General features: G+C 56.2%; 1 protein-coding gene across 1 annotated transcript; it reads right to left on the bottom strand.

The window, feature by feature from the left end:
* Positions 1–14,268: 14,268 nt before the first annotated feature.
* Positions 14,269–14,742, bottom strand: LOC127303124 (uncharacterized). The gene has a single exon (XM_051333899.1). The coding sequence runs from the start codon at positions 14,740–14,742 to the stop codon at positions 14,269–14,271; it is 474 nt and encodes a 157-aa protein (XP_051189859.1).
* Between the last annotated feature and the right edge of the window lie 2,936 nt (positions 14,743–17,678).

Raw genomic sequence — 17,678 nt, forward strand, 5'->3', positions numbered from 1 at the left:
GCCGAGTCGACTTGACCACCACGTCATCAATGTAGACGTGGACATTGCAACCGATCTGGCTCTCGAGACAGCTGTTCATGCACCGCTGGTATGTGGCTCCGGTGTTCCTGAGGCCGAAGGTCATGGCTGTGTAGCAGTAGGCGCCGAGTGGCGTGATGAACGCGGTTTTCTCCTGGTCCTCGACTGCCATCTTTATTTGGTTGTACCCGGAGTACGCGTCGAGGAAGCATAGTAGCTCCGAGCCCGCGACTGCATCGATGATCTGGTCGATTCGCGGGAGGACGAATGGGTCCTTGGGGAAAGCGCGATTGAGGCTAGTGTAATCTATACACATTCGCCACGTCTTGTTTTTCTTCAGCACCAGGACTGGGTTTGCCAGCCACTTGGGGTGCTTGATTTCCATGATGAAGCCAGCAGCGAGTAGCCAGTTCACCTCTTCGGCGATTGCGTGTCGACGCTCTTCGCCCACTGGCCGCATTGTTTGCCTTACGGGACGTGTGGTGGGATCAAAGTGGAGTTTGTGCTCAATAAGTTCTCTCGGGACACCTGGCATGTCAGAAAGTTTCCATGCAAAGACATATCGATTCTCACGGAGGAACTTGATGAGCGCGCTTTCCTATTGGGCGGACAAGCCCGTCCCAATGGTAACTGATACGTCTCAAACGTATCTATAATTTCTTGTGTTCCATGCTACTTTTATGATGATACTCACATGTTTTATACGCACTTTATGTCATTATTATGCATTTTCCGGCACTAACCTATTGACAAGATGCCGAAGAGCCAGTTGCTGTTTTTTGCTGTTTTTGGTTTCAGAAATCCTACAAAGGAAATATTCTCGGAATTGGACGAAATCAACGCCCAGGGTCTTATTTTTCCACGGAGCTTCCAGAAGACCGAAGAGCATACGAAGTGGGGCCACGAGGCGCCGCCATCGTAGGGCCGCGCGGCCACGGAGGGGCCCGCGCCACCCTATGGTGTGGGCCCCTCGTCAGCCCTCCGATGCTGCCCTTCCGCCTATTTATTCCCTCCGTCGCGAAAACCCTTTTACCGAGAGCCACGATACGGAAAACCTTCCAGAGACGCCGCCGCCGCCAATCCCATCTCGGGGGATTCAGGAGATCGCCTCCGGCACCCTGCCGGAGAGGGGAATCATCTCTCGGAGGACTCTTCATCACCATGATCGCCTCCGGACTGATGTGTGAGTAGTTCACCCCTGGACTATGGGTCCATAGCAGTAGCTAGATGGTCGTCTTCTCCTCATTGTGCTATCATGTTAGATCTTGTGAGCTGCCTATCATGATCAAGATCATCTATTTGTAATGCTACATGTTGTGTTTGTTGGGATCCGATGAATATGGAATACTATGTCAAGTTGATTACCAATCTATCATATATGTGGTTTTTATGATCTTGCATGCTCTCCGTTGCTAGTAGAGGCTCTGGCCATGTTGATACTTGTAACTCCAAGAGGGAGTATTTATGCTCGATAGTGGGTTCATGCCTCCATTGAATCTGGGACAGTGACATAAAGTTCTCAGGTTGTGGATGTGCTGTTGCCACTAGGGATAAAACATCAATGCTTTGTCTAAGGATATTTTTATTGATTACATTACGCACCATACTTAATGCAATAGTCTGTTGTTTGCAACTTAATACTGGAAGGGGTGCGGATGCTAACCCGAAGGTGGACTTTTTAGGCATAGATGCATGCTGGATAGCGGTCTATGTACTTTTTCGTAATGCCCGATTAAATCTCACACTACTCATCATGATATGTATGTGCATTGTTATGCCCTCTTTATTTGTCAATTGCCCAACTGTAATTTGTTCACCCAACATACTATTTCTTATTGGAGAGACACCACTAGTGAACTGTGGACCCCGGTCCATTCTTTTACATCTGAATACAATCTACTGCTATCATTGTTCTCTACTGTTCTTCGCAAACAAACATCATTTTCCACACCATACATTTAATCCTTTGTTTATAGAAAGCCGGTGAGATTGACAACCTCACTGTTAAGTTGGGGCAAAGTATTTGGATTGTGTTGTGCAGGTTCCACGTTGGCGCCGGAATCCCTGGTGTTGCGCCGCACTACACTCTGTCAACAAAAACCTTCACGTGTTCCTTGACTCCTACTGGTTCGATAACCTTGGTTTCTTACTGAGGGAAAACTTGTTGTTGTACGCATCACACCTTCCTCTTGGGGTTCCGAACGGGCGTGTGCTTGACGCGTCATCAGTAACCTACCTACTCGAGTCATTCTCTACGAGGTCTACTTGGCGAGTGTCTGTTGTTGGTTCGAAGGTCGTCGCGGATGAGTCGAGCTCAGTCGGTTTCTCAAGGATGGCGAGGTCGTTGCGTTCGACCGGGTACTTGGCGAGTCCGGCGGTGTTGTCGGGTTCTGCGGCGATGACGGCGTCGGCGAGCTTGGCGCCGTTGTCCTCGCACTCCACGGCCAGGTCCGGGTTGCCGTGGACGGCGATGACACCGCGTGGTCCGGGATTCTTCATCATGTTGTAAGTGTAGTGCGGTGTGGCCATGATTTTAGCGAATGTATGGCGGCCGAGGACGCAATGGTATGGGCTGCGGAAGTTGACCACCTTGAAGGAGATCCTCTCTATGCGGTAGTTCGCAGGAGTCCCGAATGTTACCGGCAGTGTGATCTTGCCGATTGGGAAGGCCTTCTGCCCTGGGACGATGCCATGGAAGCCGAGTCGTCGGAAGGTGTCATAATACATGATGTTGATGGAGCTTCCTCCGTCCATCAGTATCTTCGATAGCCAGTAATCAGCGACCTTGGGCTTGACGATTAGCGCCACGTGCCCCGGGTACTCGATGCGTGGAGCGTGGTCGTCGCGGCTCCACGTGATGTTCTGCTCGGACCAATTAAGCCAGCATGGGATGTCTGTGATGACTGCATTCATAGCCACCGCCCGTGCGAAGACCTTCCTGTCGCGGCGATCGCCGACCCCGACGAAGGTGTGCAACGAGCCGGCGCTACGGCCGAAACCATCTTCCTTGTGCTGGTCTTGGTCTTTGTTGCGATCCTTGTTCTGGTTGCCAATGTTGCCTTCCTTGGCGCGGCGGGCCTTCTCTATCTGTTTCAGGGAGAAGCAATTCCCAGTCCTGTGGGTGGATGGCTTTCCTTCCCTACTGTGGTAAATGCACGGGGCGTCCAGCAGGCTACGCGCGTCGAACCACTTGCCCTGGGGGCGGTCTTCCCTCGGTCCGTGGTTGTCGCGGTGAAAGTACTTTGGGTCGCGCTACTCATAGTCGGCGTTGGCGACGAACTCGGTGTGACCGCTGTCGGCGCGGCGCTTGCTATTGCTTGATCGGGCGTTGAAGCGATAGTCGCCACGGCGGGTATCGGTGTGAGAGGGGCGGCGATTGCGCCGCTGCCCGTACTCGTCGTCCGAGTCGACCGTAGGGTCTTCGTCAGCGTAGCGCTGAGCAATGTCGAAGAGATCGGCGATGGAGATGTTGTCTCTGCTGACACGGCGGAGCTTGGCGCCGAGCGGCTCGTATCGGCAACACCGCGGAAAGCAGTATATTGCCGTGTCTGTGGTGATGCCGCTGGAAGTCGTCCACATGTCCTGCCAGCGTTGTACCCATCGGCGAGTCGATTCGCGTGGGCCCTGGATGCAGCGGTCTAGGTCCTCTATGGTGGTGGCGTGGGTGTACGCGCTGGCGAAGTGTTGGATGAAGGCGACACGAGCTTCTTCCCATGAGTCGATGTTGTTCGGGGTGAGGGTGTTGAACCAGTGGCGATTCACTCCGTCCATCATGAGGGGCAGGTAGCGCGCGGCGAGGAGCTCGGAGTAGCCCTGGATGCCCATCGCCATTGTGTACGAGTCAATCCAGACCGTGGGGTCGATGTGAGTGTCGTACTTCTCAATGTCGCGAGGGCCCTTGAATCCCACGGGGTAGGGCTCGCCTCTGATCATGGGGCCGAAGCACGCTAGGCCGACTCGGTTGAACGCGCTCTGGCGCGGGAACTCGTCGGCGTAGCCGTCATTCAGGCGATTGCGCGCTCACCATTCTTGGTCGTTGACGATATGTGTGTGTGCGTCGATGGGCTGCCCGTTAGCAGCGACCATCACTCGCGCTGGGCGCGGCTCGACTCGGTGGTTGGTCGAGTGGGCGGTGCGGGGCGTCGGTGGCGGGCAGTTCTCGACGTTGGCGACTGAGCGATTCGCTGCTGTTGATGACGCGGTGCGGCTGGCTGACGAGCGTGAGTAGAGTCGTCCCTGGGAGTCGGCAGCGACATGCTGCTGCTCCAGGGCCTTGGCGACTAGGGCCTTGGCATGCTGGACGAGGATCGCGCCATCTCCTGTTTCGGGTAGTTTGGCGAGAACGGCTTGTGCAACCGCGACGTTGTCGGCCGGCGACGAATGAAGAGGTAGGCCATTGGCGTCGACCTCTGCGCGGGGAGCTGGCCGTCCCTCGGGTGGTGGAGGGGGTGGTGGTGGTGGCGCATCGTGCGCTACTCTGCCGGTGATGGCCCGACTTGACTCGGGGGCGCCATGGTTCTGGATCTGGGCGACCCGGACCTCCCCGTCTGGATCATCGAAGTTGAGGCGGGCGTTGGGGAAGCCCTGCGCGCGGGCGCGCTCCATGCGCAGGCGGTTGCGCTCTTGGCGATAGTGGGACACGGCTCTCACCTCGTCCTGCTCGAGGCGAAATTTCTGTCGTTCGGCGAGCTCCTTTTTTCCTTTGCTCCTCGTGGGCCGCCCGAATCGCCTCGATCTCGGTCGCATTGGCGGTTGCGGGGAGGAGCGTGGAGAAGGCGTCGTTCGGAGGTACTTCATCGCCACCCACCATGAAGACGGCGATTGGGCATTGATAGTGCGGGGCGTCGACGGAGTCGGTCTCTGAATCGGAGTCGAAGAGAGGGAGGACGAAATTGTCCTCAAAGTCGCTTGGGTGGGAGACTGGGGTAATGGAGTCCCCCAGTGACGCCGCGGTCATGGATCCAGCGACCGACGCCGCGGCCACCGAATCAGCGTCGTCCTTCAGAGCCGACTCTCCCTCGGCATGCGTGCTGTCGGAGAGGGGAGAGTGGCTGTAAGGTGCTGCCCTGGCGCGAAGGGGTCGCGCTGCGGGCTGGGGCGGGCTTCGTTGGGGTCGTTAACACCGGCGAGCCCGATGAAGAGGTTGATCGTGCCGACCGGCACCATCCAAGCGTGGGCGAGGGGCGATGTGGCTGGCTGATAAGAGCTCGACTGGATGTGGAAGAAGTTGCCCGTGGCGATCATCCTGCCAGAGGCGATCGGCCGGTGGATTGGCGAGTAGGGCCTCGCCGCAGCTCGGAGGCCGGATGTTCCATGCCCCACGGTTGGCGCCACTGTCGTGGATATGACCACGGCAGGTGCTACGGGGGGGCAGCACTTCGTTGATGTGGGGGCAAGGGAACTCAGCCATCTGCGGAATGAGGTGCACAAGACGCAAGGTTTACCCAGGTTCGGCCCCTCTGGAGAGTAAAAGGCTTACGTCCTGCTAGATCTATTGCTCAGTGGAGAATTACAATGGAGGGGCTCAGCCGGTGGCTACGCCAAGAGCTATCGGGGAGATCGGATCTCAGATGATGTGTCTTCTAAGGCCTAGCTCGGGGGTTTATATAGGCACCCCAAATCATATCAGTTGCTACTAATCCGGGGTACATCACCCCTCTTGCAAGTAATCTCCTCCCTTCAGTCGCGCGGATCTTCATCCAATCGGCCCATCCAAGGGTTTTAGCCCAATCGCTGCAGGGCCCAGTCACCCAGTCGCTTGGGAGACTGACAGCTCCTTGAACCTCCATCTTCATGGCGAGTGGGACTGGTGACACACCCCCTAAGGCATATCCCCATCAGTAGTCCCCGAGCTCGATGGTGATGAAGCACGGGTTCAAGGCGGGTCTTGAAGAGGCGCGGTGATGGACCAAAGCGAGTCAACATTGGGCTCCTGAAAAACAAAGTTATAGACCCAGTCCCAATCCTCAGTCGCCATGGGTTAGCCGGTGTTGGCTAATCGGCATAAGGCGATCGGCATTGGCCAGTCCGTGCCTGCTAGTCGGCGTCTGCCCCTCATGGAGACACGTGGAGTCCTCAACGGCTATATTCACATTGACCGAGCGCGAGCCGTTGGTGCGTAGTTGACCGTTGGACTTGACATGACCGTTAACGGCTAGCTAACGGCTACGTAGCCCAGGCCGACGCTGATCTCGGCCGTCGATTTCGGGACGGTTATTTCGGAACAACTTTGGAGGGCGGATCTCCTTCCTTGATTCGGCGAGTGCGGCGATATAAAGGGCCGCTCCAGGAACTAGGGCTCCTCATTCCGCCGCACTCCTCTTCCATCCTCTCTCATTCTTCTACTCATTTCGAGCTTCGAACGCATCCATGGCGGCGGAGGGCTGGGGTAAGTCGAAGGTCACCCGGGAATCCCTCCTCCCGTACATCACCGCAGGGATTATCCCCGAGTTCAAACACGAACGATGGAGGGTGCCGGTGGCGAACGAGGTAGAGCCACGCCCGAGGCCCGGGGAGTTCATGATCTTCATGAGCTTCCCCGACCCGGCTTTGCGTTCCCCACCTCCGACTTCTTGCGGCAGCTCTTGGCCTTCTACAGCATCAAGATCTCCGACCTTGTTCCGCACAGCGTCCAACAGATCGCGCTGTTCGTGGCACTGTGTGAGTGTTACCTGGCTGCCCGCCCTATTTCCCATTGTGGGTATCGATCTTCCATGGGCGGGCAACCCGGGCCGGCAAGAACGACCAATCGCTTATCCCGAACGGCGGGATTACGTTCGAGGTAAAGTCCGGAAAAGCTTCATCGACATGGCGCTCCCCAAGAAGGTGCAATCGCAATGACGCCGATTCCGGTTCTACGCCCTGGAGCACACTCGGCCGGGGGAAGTTCACATCCCCCAATACTCGCCCGAGCCGAGCGTGCCTCGGCGCCTCAACGTGCGGTTGTTGCCGCGTGAGCAGGAGGAGGTGGTGAAGGAAATGCGCCTGGCGATCCAAGCGCTGAAGAACGGCGGGCTGACAGCCGCCAACATGTACAACTGTTGGCTCGCCCGTCGCCTGATTCCCCTTCGCAGTTGTGGCCACTACATGTGGGAATATCGGGGGCAAAATGACTGCACCCGCTCGACATCGGTCGAGTGGGGCGAGGACGAGTACCGGAAGGCACTCGCCAAGGTTACCAAAGCCTCCTTCACCTCTCTCGACGACGGGATGCAACCTTTCTCCGAGGACAGGCCGGCGCCTCAGGTATCGATCTTCCCTTTTCGTGGATGAGTTGAGTGACCGGGGTCGGCGAGGTTTCTAACGTGCTCTCTTGATTGGGGCGCATAGGTGGCATAATATCGCCATCCACCTTCCCCCGCTCGCGGGGAAAGAGCCTCCGGAGATGACCGAAGGCGAGGAGGCCGAGGAGGACGAGGTTGAGGACGAGGGGGAGCGCACCGAATCGGATTCCGAGGTGAGAGACTTCGTCCGGCTCCCTCGCGGTTCGAAGAGAGGAGCGACCTCTTCATAGCCCTCCGGAGGAAGGTGCCCTGGAGGGCGAGGAGGAAGAAGAGACGACCTCGACTCCAGAGGGGAAGGGGCCCGCGAAAGGGGGCGACGAGCTGCGGTACAAGCGGCTGCGCCAGACCATTCTTGAGGGCGCCACTGAACTCCAGCGGCCCCTCAAGGCCGCGCTTGATGCCGGGGCTCGAGTCGGTCCTGGCGTGAAGGCGCTCCCGGCGGTGAAGTAAGCATGTCTTACATCGTCCTGCCCATTGTTCGCCGAGCCGACGAGAAGCTCACACTAATTCCTTGCAGGGCCAAGAAGAAGCTCCTGAAGAAGGTCGTTTCAGCTGGTGGAGCAGCGGCTATGAGGGCAACCGAAGCAGAGAAGGCCGCCGAGATGAAGAAAGCGACAGCTGACCCCGCGGGCCTGGCCTCGTTGCGGGAGCAATCCGCCGCCGCGAGTAAGGCGACGGGTACGACTGCCAGCCTAGCCGGGCCAGTCGCTGGGGGCGGCGCCTCGGCGAGTGCGAGTAGTGTCGAGGCCAAAGGGGCGGAGACCGAGCCGGCGATGGCTCAGGGTCTGGACGTCGTCCCTCCCGTGGTGGAGAAGGAGCGAGGCGCTGCCGGGGGAAGCGGATCCCCGGCTAAGATGAAGGAGCGGCGTACGAAGGCCGCGAGGGAGCCGGCTCGTCCCAGCGAACCTGATGCGCCGGCGAAGGAGGCACTGTCGACTGAGGCGGTAGTGCGGGGAGACGAAGTGCACGAGCCTCGCCGGCCGCCGCTTTCGACCCTATCGTTCACAGAGTTGCACGTGGCGCTCAGTGAAGTCCACGTGGTAAGCGTTGCCTGGCTTGTAGTACGGTTCCCCCAGTCCCCGAGGGTCGACTTGGGCTGAAGGGGCGAGTCGAGTCTTCTGTTCTGTTCATAACCGGACGACTTCCTGCGAACTTGTGTGTCTGTGCAGGCTGAGGTGAGGCGACTGATGACCCTGGTGGAGGATGCCTCCGATAAGAACCGCCAACTAATTTCCATTGGCAGTAAGTTGTCTCCCTCTCGGGGTCGGCGAAGTACTGTGATTTTGCTCCTCTCTTATTTGATTGTTTTCTCATATTCATCGTTCGTCTGTAGTGGAGGCGCGTGAGAGGGCGCTCGCTGAAGCGCGCGAATGGTACGTCAAGGAGTCCCTCTACCGTGAAGCCGACTTTCGGGCGAAGGCGGCTGAAGAAGCAACGAAGAAGGCGAAGAAGGAAGCCGCGAACCTCACCAAGGTCCTGGAAAATAAGGGCAAGGAGCTCGAGGACGTCATTGCTGAATACAAGGGGAGGCTCACAGCCACGCATGATGCTAGAGATGCAGCTCGAGCATCAGCGGCGACGTTGCGGGAGGATCTCGCGGCCTTAAAGGTGCAGCAGGCCAAGGATCTTGCCGCGTTCTATCGCGCTCAGGGTGAGCTTCTCGTACTTGCAGTGCCCTCGCCCTGCTCAATTACTCTCTGTAGCACCGCCGCGCCTATCCCGGCCGTCGCTCGGCCTCGTCGCCGGCCATGCTCTGGCGACCAATAGGTCACGGCGCCGCCACCGTCCTGCTCCCCGCGTCGCCGCGCGTCTAACGCGCCAGCCCGCGCGTCCAGGCATGGCCTGGAACGGCCGCGCCGCTTGTCCCTGGCGCCGGTCCGCCGGAGTTGACCACCGGCGTTGACCCCGGTGGGACCCGCCCCTGTTTTTCCTTTTTATTTCTGTTATTTTTGGTAAATAAAAATAATATGACAGGTGGGGCCCCTTTACAGGTTTTTATTCTTTTCCTAAATGATTAAATCCATGACAAGTGGGTCCAAGTCTGTCAGGTTTTTATTAATTTCCAGGAATTTTCAGAAATGATTTAAAATGAATAAAACTTGTAAAATTCATAACTTATTCATTTTAAATCAGAAAAATATGTATAATATATCAAAATTTTCAGAAAAATGAGATCTACATTTTGGTTACACAATCATGCATTGTTAAACAACTCTGAACCCTAGTTTTTTTAGAAGAACTAATTGTACCCCTTCTGAGGCTCCGGAACTACTAACCCTAGTCCCGTCGAATCCCAGTTAAATTGATGATGTCTTAGGGTTATTTCAGTACCTAATTAACATGTCATATCATCATTCTTGTATGTGCATTGCATCAATGCCATGTGTTGATTGTTGTCCTACCTTTCCGGTGTTTGCTTCTTCGCGATCGATAGAGCACGTGCCCGAGACGATGAAGATCGACAACGACGCAGATCAATACTTGTCCACCAACGAACAAGTCGAGCATGGGATCTCCGAAGATCCACATTGGTTTGTCAGGAACAAAGGCAAGCCCTAGCCTGGTTCATATTATGATTTCGAAATGCTTTTACTTCTGGTTCCTACATATTGCATTCGTTTCCAATATGTTTTATCGGCAAGAATAGTTATCCTATGTGTGTTGCATTTACCATCCTTGTAGCCTAAAATACTCTGATCCACTGCTCCCAGTAAGACTAGGTTTGAGCTATGTGTGCATCGCTAGAGCCGTTATATCGAATATGCTTAGCCATGCTTAGTTGACGAATTCTGATCCATCCGGTTGATGAATCAGAGCTGCGAATGAACCTAGTATGGCAGGATGACGTGGTAAGATCAGTGATGATAATTAAACATGCTTAAAGGCTTGGATGGGCCGCCACATGGGGATGTGGTGATTTGACCCGTTCTCGCCGATACTAGGACCTGAGGTTCTCGCCTTCGGAACCAAGACTGAGCGTACAGCCACACGGGGCCCATGGGAACCCCTTGGCCCGAACTTGCCTAGCTTACCCATGAGTCAATTAGTTTGCGAGTTCCATTTGGCATTCTGCATGGCGAAGGCGTGGAAAAGGTTTTCAAAGGTGCATCATACAGGGACGTGGCCGGGGTGAAGGATGCTGGAGGCATTGAACTGGATCCCCTGCGCACAATGACCGGGACCGCCTCGGAGAATGGCTACCTACGATGACGGAGTTCCCCAGTTAGATTGACTCATGGAATAGGCAAAGCAAGGGAAAGGTTTTGGTCGACCACCCTCTGCCGGCACACCAAGGAAGTGTGTAACGTACGGTGCTAAGAGTCGGTCGGCGCGTGTGGGTAAAGTTGTACACCCCTGCAGGGTAAATCTTTTCGAAAAGCCGTGTCCACGGTTACGGACAACTTGGGGAAGAACGTGTTGATCATAGACAACTTTAACCTAATCGTAAAACTTGGAATCAATGTGTGATAAGGATCCCTCCTCAGGGTATCGAGGGGGTGCTCCTAGTTGTTAGGTTCAGCTGATGATGAAGATTCGGTGGATTCAATATGATGATCAGTAGAGCTAGTGATATCGCTCTCTTATCCCCTTTTAAAATGATCTGAATAGACGAGCTTCTGCTCCCTCTTGTTTATAAAGGAAAACTGGCTTTCCGCAAAATAAGCTCCACATAAAGCCTCGCATACCAGCTTTGCTAAAAGGTTGTACTAAGTCTTGCTGAGTCCCTGTACTCAGCTTTGCATGCTTTGTTTCAGACGAAGTTGCTCCAACAAATGAAGGTTTCTAGGTCGACATCGACGAGTAGCTTGGGATTCCCAGGTGGCAGCCTGGAATCTATGGGCTGGGACGTCGCCGTTATGCTCCTAGCCTCTTAGGCCTTTTGCTATCTTGCTATTTAGAATAGCATAACTTCGCTTCCGTTGATTGATGAATTGTCAGGTCAGTGACCTCTGCTTGTAATACTTTGGGTTTTTCGCTCAGCTATGAGCTTGTATTACTCTTTGAGTCGTAGAGTCACTGTTGTGTTACCGATTCTCACCCTGTAGGCCCTAGAGATCTAGGTTAGGCTTATGCCAGATGGAGATCTGGGTTTGTCTAGCCTACGACCCCCGGGGTCTCCCACAGGAGGCCACCATCCTTGCGTTGCAGGGAGAGAAGACAAGCTTTGAGGCGTTTGTACGCGAGATGTCACGGCAACTCCTTGGTAAGTATCTTTGACCTCTTCAAGTGCATTGTGGTGGTCTCGGTTGCGTAGGAACATGCCATGTGACGAGTCCACAGCGGGGGCCAGTCCCCGAGCGTGGCGAGCCCGCAGCGGGGGGGTCAGTCCCCGAGCGTGACGAGTCCGCAGTGGGGGCCAGTCCCCGAGCGTGGCGAGTCCGCAGCGTGGCCAGTCCCTGAGCGTGGCGAGCCCGCAGCGGGAGCCAGTCCCCGAGCGTGGCGAGTCCGCAGCGGGGGCCAGTCCCCGAGCGTGGCGAGTCCGCAGTGGGGGCCAGTCCCCAAGCGTGGCGAGTCCGCAGCGGGGACCAGTCCTCGAGTGTGGAGAGTATGTTGTATGGCGAGCGCTGACTTGGTGAATTTTTGTTTTCAGGCCAGTGTGACTTTGTGGAGTCGGCGACCCCTCGTGAGTGCTTGCAGGCTGCGACCACGCGCATCATCCAATGCGCGGGGGAGATACTGGCGGCGCTTCAGTACTTGAGTCCGTGGGAGGTGGTTCCCTGTGATGCTCCGTCGGTCTTCAAGGCCGTCTCCGATATTCCGGCAGTGGTCGACTGGCTACGCCGCTCATCATGTCGTGTGGGCGTCACCATGGCTTTGAGCACGGTGCTTGCCCACTACTCGGAAGGTTTTGACGTGGAAGAGGTGACGATGGGCTTTCCGTCCGAAACCGGCGATTTCGACGTCGCGGAGGTGTTGCACCTGATGGAGGTGGTTCGCCCCTATGCCGACCGCGTGCTGGCGACCGCGGACCTGGAGACGCATATCGCTAGCCAATCGGCCCTAGAGGATGCCGTGAAGGAGGAGGGACCGAAGGACTTCCCTTCCGAGCACTTGTTTCATGCCGCCGCCACCAATACCCTGTCGACCTATCCAATCGTCAGGTACACCCCGAAGTTTGTGTATGGAGAGGGTGGCGCCGAGCTGGTGATCGAGGATAATCCCGGGTCTTCCAAGTAGCTTCCATCGTGAGGGGGAATGTCCCCCGGCAACCTGTAATAAAGATATTTTTTTCCTACAAGTTGGCGACTCGTCGGTGTTTTGGTTAGTTGTATATAAATGAGCCGTATTTGGAAAGTGGCTGTCAGTATGCTCTGTCTTCAATTGTTTTGATGTGAGCCCATTCGCCATGGCCAGAGGGGCCAGTCGCTGTGCGACCCCGATGAAGGCTATCGACATGACTATTTTCCTGGTCGAGCTGGGCGTCCCCAGTCGCAATACGTAGTCTTATAGTGCGAATAACAGCCTCATGGGTGGATGAGTTAGGCGTTTGTTTTACGTTGTTTGTGTAGCGTGCCGCTCGTCGTGGCTCGCTGAGCCAGTCGCATGGCGACTCCAAAGGGGTTCTTGGTGTGGCGTTGTTCCTTCGCGAGCCGCGGGTCCGTTTTGCGGGTTCCCTGGTCGAAGTACTTAGCCTTTCAAGTCACTTGCCTAAGGTAGAGGAGGGCGTATGTGTGTTGTGTAGTGTAGCACTGTACGGTTGCTGGGGCCCGGGGGGCTGGTCGAGCGGGTGACCCTGCTGTAGGATCCAGTCGCCGTTTTCGCTTGACGGCATAAGGGACGTGGGGCTAGCCAGACCTGTTGTTGCGACTGGTTTGCCGGCCGCGCCCTTGTTAGCCGAGCTACTTGGCTGATCGTGGATTGCTCTACCAGCAGCAGCAAGCGAAAGTCTCCCAGTTTCTGAGTTACGTGGCGTGGCGACTGAGCTCGTGTTGGTGAGTTGGGAGATATATGACTATTTTGCGCGGTGGCGAGGCGGTCGGTAAATGCGATTGGGGCAACAAATGACTTTGTTGATAATCATGTGGTGCTTACATGTTCTTCTAGGTGTAAAACCGCCGGAGAAGGTTGACATTCCAGGGGCGCTCAACCTCCCCGGTTAGTGGCTCGCCTTTGCGAATGTCGATGAGGTAGTAGGCGTCGTTGCCGAATACACGGCTAACCGCGAATGGCCCTTCCCATGGGGGAGAAAGCTTATGCGTGCCTTTCTTGTCTTGGATTAGCCAAAGGACGAGGTCGCCCTCTTGGAAGGAGCGGCTGCGGACGCGGCGATTGTGGTAGCGGCGAAGGCCTTGCTGGTAGATGGCCTTCCTAGAGAGTGTGAGGTCTCGCGCCTCATCGAGCAGGTCGACGCCGTCTTGGCGAGCGCGCTCGTTTCCCTCTTAGGCATAGTTTACAACTCGCGGTGAGTCGTGTCGATGTCGGTGGGCATGACCGCTTCGGCGCCGTACACCAATAAGAAAGGCGTGTAGCCGGTCGACCTGTTCGGTGTTGTGCGAATGCCCCAAAGTATGGAGGGGAGTTCTTCCGCCCAGCATCCGGCCGCCTGTTCTAGCGGTACTTCCAATTGTGGTTTGAGTGCGTGGAGGATGCTCTGGATCGTCCTTTCTGCTTTCCCGTTTGACTCAGGGAGCGCGGCTGATGTGAGGGCGAGTCAGATGCCTTTTTATTCGCAGAAGTCGGCCATTTCCCCTTTAACGAAGTTTGTGCCGTTATCAGTGATGATGTTGTGAGGGTATCCGTAGCAATAGATTAATTCCCGTAGGAAATTGGTGGCCGTTTTCCCGTCGCACTTCTTAATGGGTTTTGCTTCCACCCATTTGGTGAATTTGTCCACGGCGATGAGGAGGTGAGTGTACCCGTCAGGAGCTGTTTTGAACTTCCCCACCATGTCCATGCCCCAGACGGAGAATGGCCAGGTGAGGGGGATTGTTTTTAGCGCTGAGCCCGGCATGTGCGACTGGCTTGCTTACTTCTGGCACCCGACGCATGCGCGAACGAGGTCGACCGCGTCGGCGTGGGCTGTGGGCCAGTAGAAGCCGTGTAGAAGGGCTTTAGCCACAATCGAGTGTGCGCCCGTGTGGTGGCCGCAGTCCCCTGCGTGGATGTCGCGCGGGATTTTGCGACCTTCTTTGGCGGTGACACATCGTTGGAATACTCCGGAGATGCTGCACTTGTAGAGCTCATTGTTGATGATGGTGAAGGACTTGCAGCGGCGCACGATCATGCATGCTTCTGCCTCGTCCATTGGCAAGGCTTGCCGCTTAAGGTAGCTCATGTACGGTTCCGTCCAATCTCCAGCATCTGAGACGAGTGCGACTAGCACGGAGTTGGGTGCGGGTGGCTCGACGATGTCAATCTCTTGGGGCATACGCACCGACGAGTGAGTAAGGATGTCAAGGAAGACGCCTGGAGGACGTGGCAGTCGCTTGGACCCGAGCATGGCCAGTGCGTCCGCTTCTTCGTTCTTGCGCCTGTCGACCCATTCGATGACGTGACCGGCGAAGCTGGCGCCGGCCTGGTCGACCGCTCGTTTTTAGGCGATCATGTTGGCGTCGGTGGCGTCCCAGGTGCCGGAGGTTTGGCTGGCGACGAGGTCGGAGTCGCCAAGGTAGCGTAAGCGTGTCGCGCCCATCTCTTTTGCGATGCACATGCCATGTAATAGCGCCTCGTATTCGGCCATGTTGTTGGTGCAGGGTTGGAATTGGAGCTGCAGGACGTGCCTCACGACGTCGCCCTTTGGATAGGTGAGGATGACCCCTGCTCCTGCTCCCTCGAGGTTCTTGGAGCCGTCGAAGTATAGTGTCAAATTCTTGAGGTCCACCGGGGGGCATGGCTGCTGGGCTTCTTCCCAGTCGGCGAGGAAGTACGCTAGCGCTTGAGACTTGACTGTGTGGCGTGCCTCGTAGGTGATGTTGTGGACGCCGAGTTCGACTACCCACTTGGCGACTCGGCCGGTTGCGTCGCGGTTGCGAATGACGTCGGCGAGGGGCGTTGAGGCGACCACCTTGATGGGATGTTCATGAAAGTAGGGGGCCAGTCGCCGATGGGCCCTAAGTACGGCGTACACCAGTTTTTGGTAGTGTGGGTACCGCTGCTTCGATTCGGTCAGGGCTTTGCTGATGTAGTAGACTGGGCGTTGTGCGAGCTGCTCCTTTCCTTCTTCCTTGCGCTCGACGACCATGACTGCGCTTATTGTGCGATTGGACGTGGCGACATACAGTAGCATGGTTTCCTGCGGGAGCAGGGCGACGAGGACGGGGGCGTTCCTCAAGGAGTTCTGGAGTTCCTCCAGGGCCTTTTGTGCTTCGTCCGTCCATTCGAACGAGTCTGATTTTTTCAGGAGGCGGTAAAGTGGCGTGGCCTTGTCACCGAGTCGGGGAATGAAGCGACTAAGTGCTTCCACTCGCCCGGCAAGCTTCTGTGCGTCAAGCAGGCAAGCTGGCCTTTTTGTTCGCATGACCGCCGAAGTTTTTTCCGGGTTGGGCTCGATGTCTCGTTTGGAGACGATATAGCCAAGGAGCTGTCCGGAAGGAACCCCGAAGGTGCACTTCAAGGGGTTGAGCTTGATCTGGTAGCATCGTAGGTTGGCGAAAGTTTCGGCGAGGTCGACGACTAGGTCATCTTGCCGAGTCGACTTGACCACCACGTCGTCAACGTAGACGTGGACATTGCAACCGACCTGGCTCTCGAGACTGCTGTTCATGCACCGCCGGTAGGTGGCTCCGGCGTTTCTGAGGCCGAAGGTCATGGCTGTGTAGCAGTAGGCGCCGAGTGGCATGATGAACGCGGTTTTCTCCTGGTCCTTGGCTGCCATCTTTATTTGGTTGTACCCGGAGTATGCGTCGAGGAAGCATAGTAGCTCCGAGCCCGCGACTGCATCGATGATTTGGTCGATTCGCGGGAGGACGAATGGGTCCTTGGGGAAAGCACGATTGAGGCTAGTGTAATCTATACACATTCGCCGTGTCTTGTTTTTCTTCAGCACCAGGACTGGGTTTGCCAGCCACTTAGGGTGCTTGATTTCCATGATGAAGCCAGCAGCGAGTAGCCGGTTCACCTCTTCGGCGATTGCGCGTCAACGCTCTTCGCCCACTGGCCACATTGTTTGCCTTACGGGACGTGTGGTGGGATCAAAGTGGATTTTGTGCTCAGCAAGTTCTCTCGGGACACCTGGCATGTCAGAAGGTTTCCATGCAAAGACATCTCGATTCTCACAGAGGAACTTGATGAGCGCGCTTTCCTATTGGGCGGACAAGCCCGTCCCAATGGTAACCTACCTACTCGAGTCATTCTCTATGAGGTCTACTTGGCGAGTGTCTGTTGTTGGCTCGAAGGTCGTCACGGACGAGTCGAGCTCAGTCGGTTTCTCAAGGATGGCGGGGTCGTTGCGGTCGACCGGGTACTTGGCGAGTCCGGCGGTGTTGTCACGTTCTGCGGTGATGACGGTGTCGGCGAGCTTGGCGCCGTTGTCCTCACACTCCACGGCCAGGTCCGGGTTGCCGTGGACGGCGATGACACCGCGTGGTTCGGGCATCTTCATCATGTTGTAAGCGTAGTGCGGTGTGGCCATGAATTTAGCGAATGTGTGCCGACCGAGGACGCAATGGTATGGGCTGCGGAAGTTGACCACCTCGAAGGAGATCCTCTCGGTGCGGTAGTTCGCATGAGTCCCGAATGTTACCGGCAGTGTGATCTTGCCGATTGGGAAGGCCTTCCGCCCTGGGACGATGCCATGGAAGCCGAGTCGTCATAAGGTGTCATAATACATGATGTTGATGGAGCTTCCTCCGTCCATCAGCATCTTCGATAGCCAGTAATCGGCGACCTTGGGCTTGACGATTAGCGCCACGCGCCCCGGGTACTCGGTGTGTGGAGCGTGGTCGTCGCGGCTCCACGTGATGTTCTGCTCGGACCAATTAAGCCAGCGTGGGATGTCTGTGATGACTGCGTTCATAGCCATCGCCCGTGCGAGGACCTTCCTGTCGCGGCGATCGCTGATACGTCCAAAACGTATCTACTTTCCCGAACACTTTTGCTATTATTTTGCCTCTAATTTGTGTATTTTGGATACAACTAACACGGACTAACGCTGTTTTCAGCAGAATTGCCCTGGTGTCTTGTTTTTGTGCAGAAACTCAACTTTCAGGAAAATCCCCGGGATTAATTGCAATGGGCTTATTTTCACGGGGGATTGACGGAGCCAGAAGACGAGACGGAGGGGGGCCACGAGGCGCCCACCCCACAAGGCGGTGCGGTGGGCCCCTGGGCCGCGCCGCCCTATGGTGGCGACACCTCGGGCAGCCCCCGACGCTCCCCTATGGACTACTTAAGGGTTTCGACCTAAAAACGCACGGGGGTTAGATGAAATCGCCAGAA

This window comes from Lolium perenne, chromosome 5, assembly GCF_019359855.2.
Source record: "Lolium perenne isolate Kyuss_39 chromosome 5, Kyuss_2.0, whole genome shotgun sequence".
In the NCBI taxonomy this organism is placed as follows: Eukaryota; Viridiplantae; Streptophyta; class Magnoliopsida; order Poales; family Poaceae; genus Lolium; species Lolium perenne.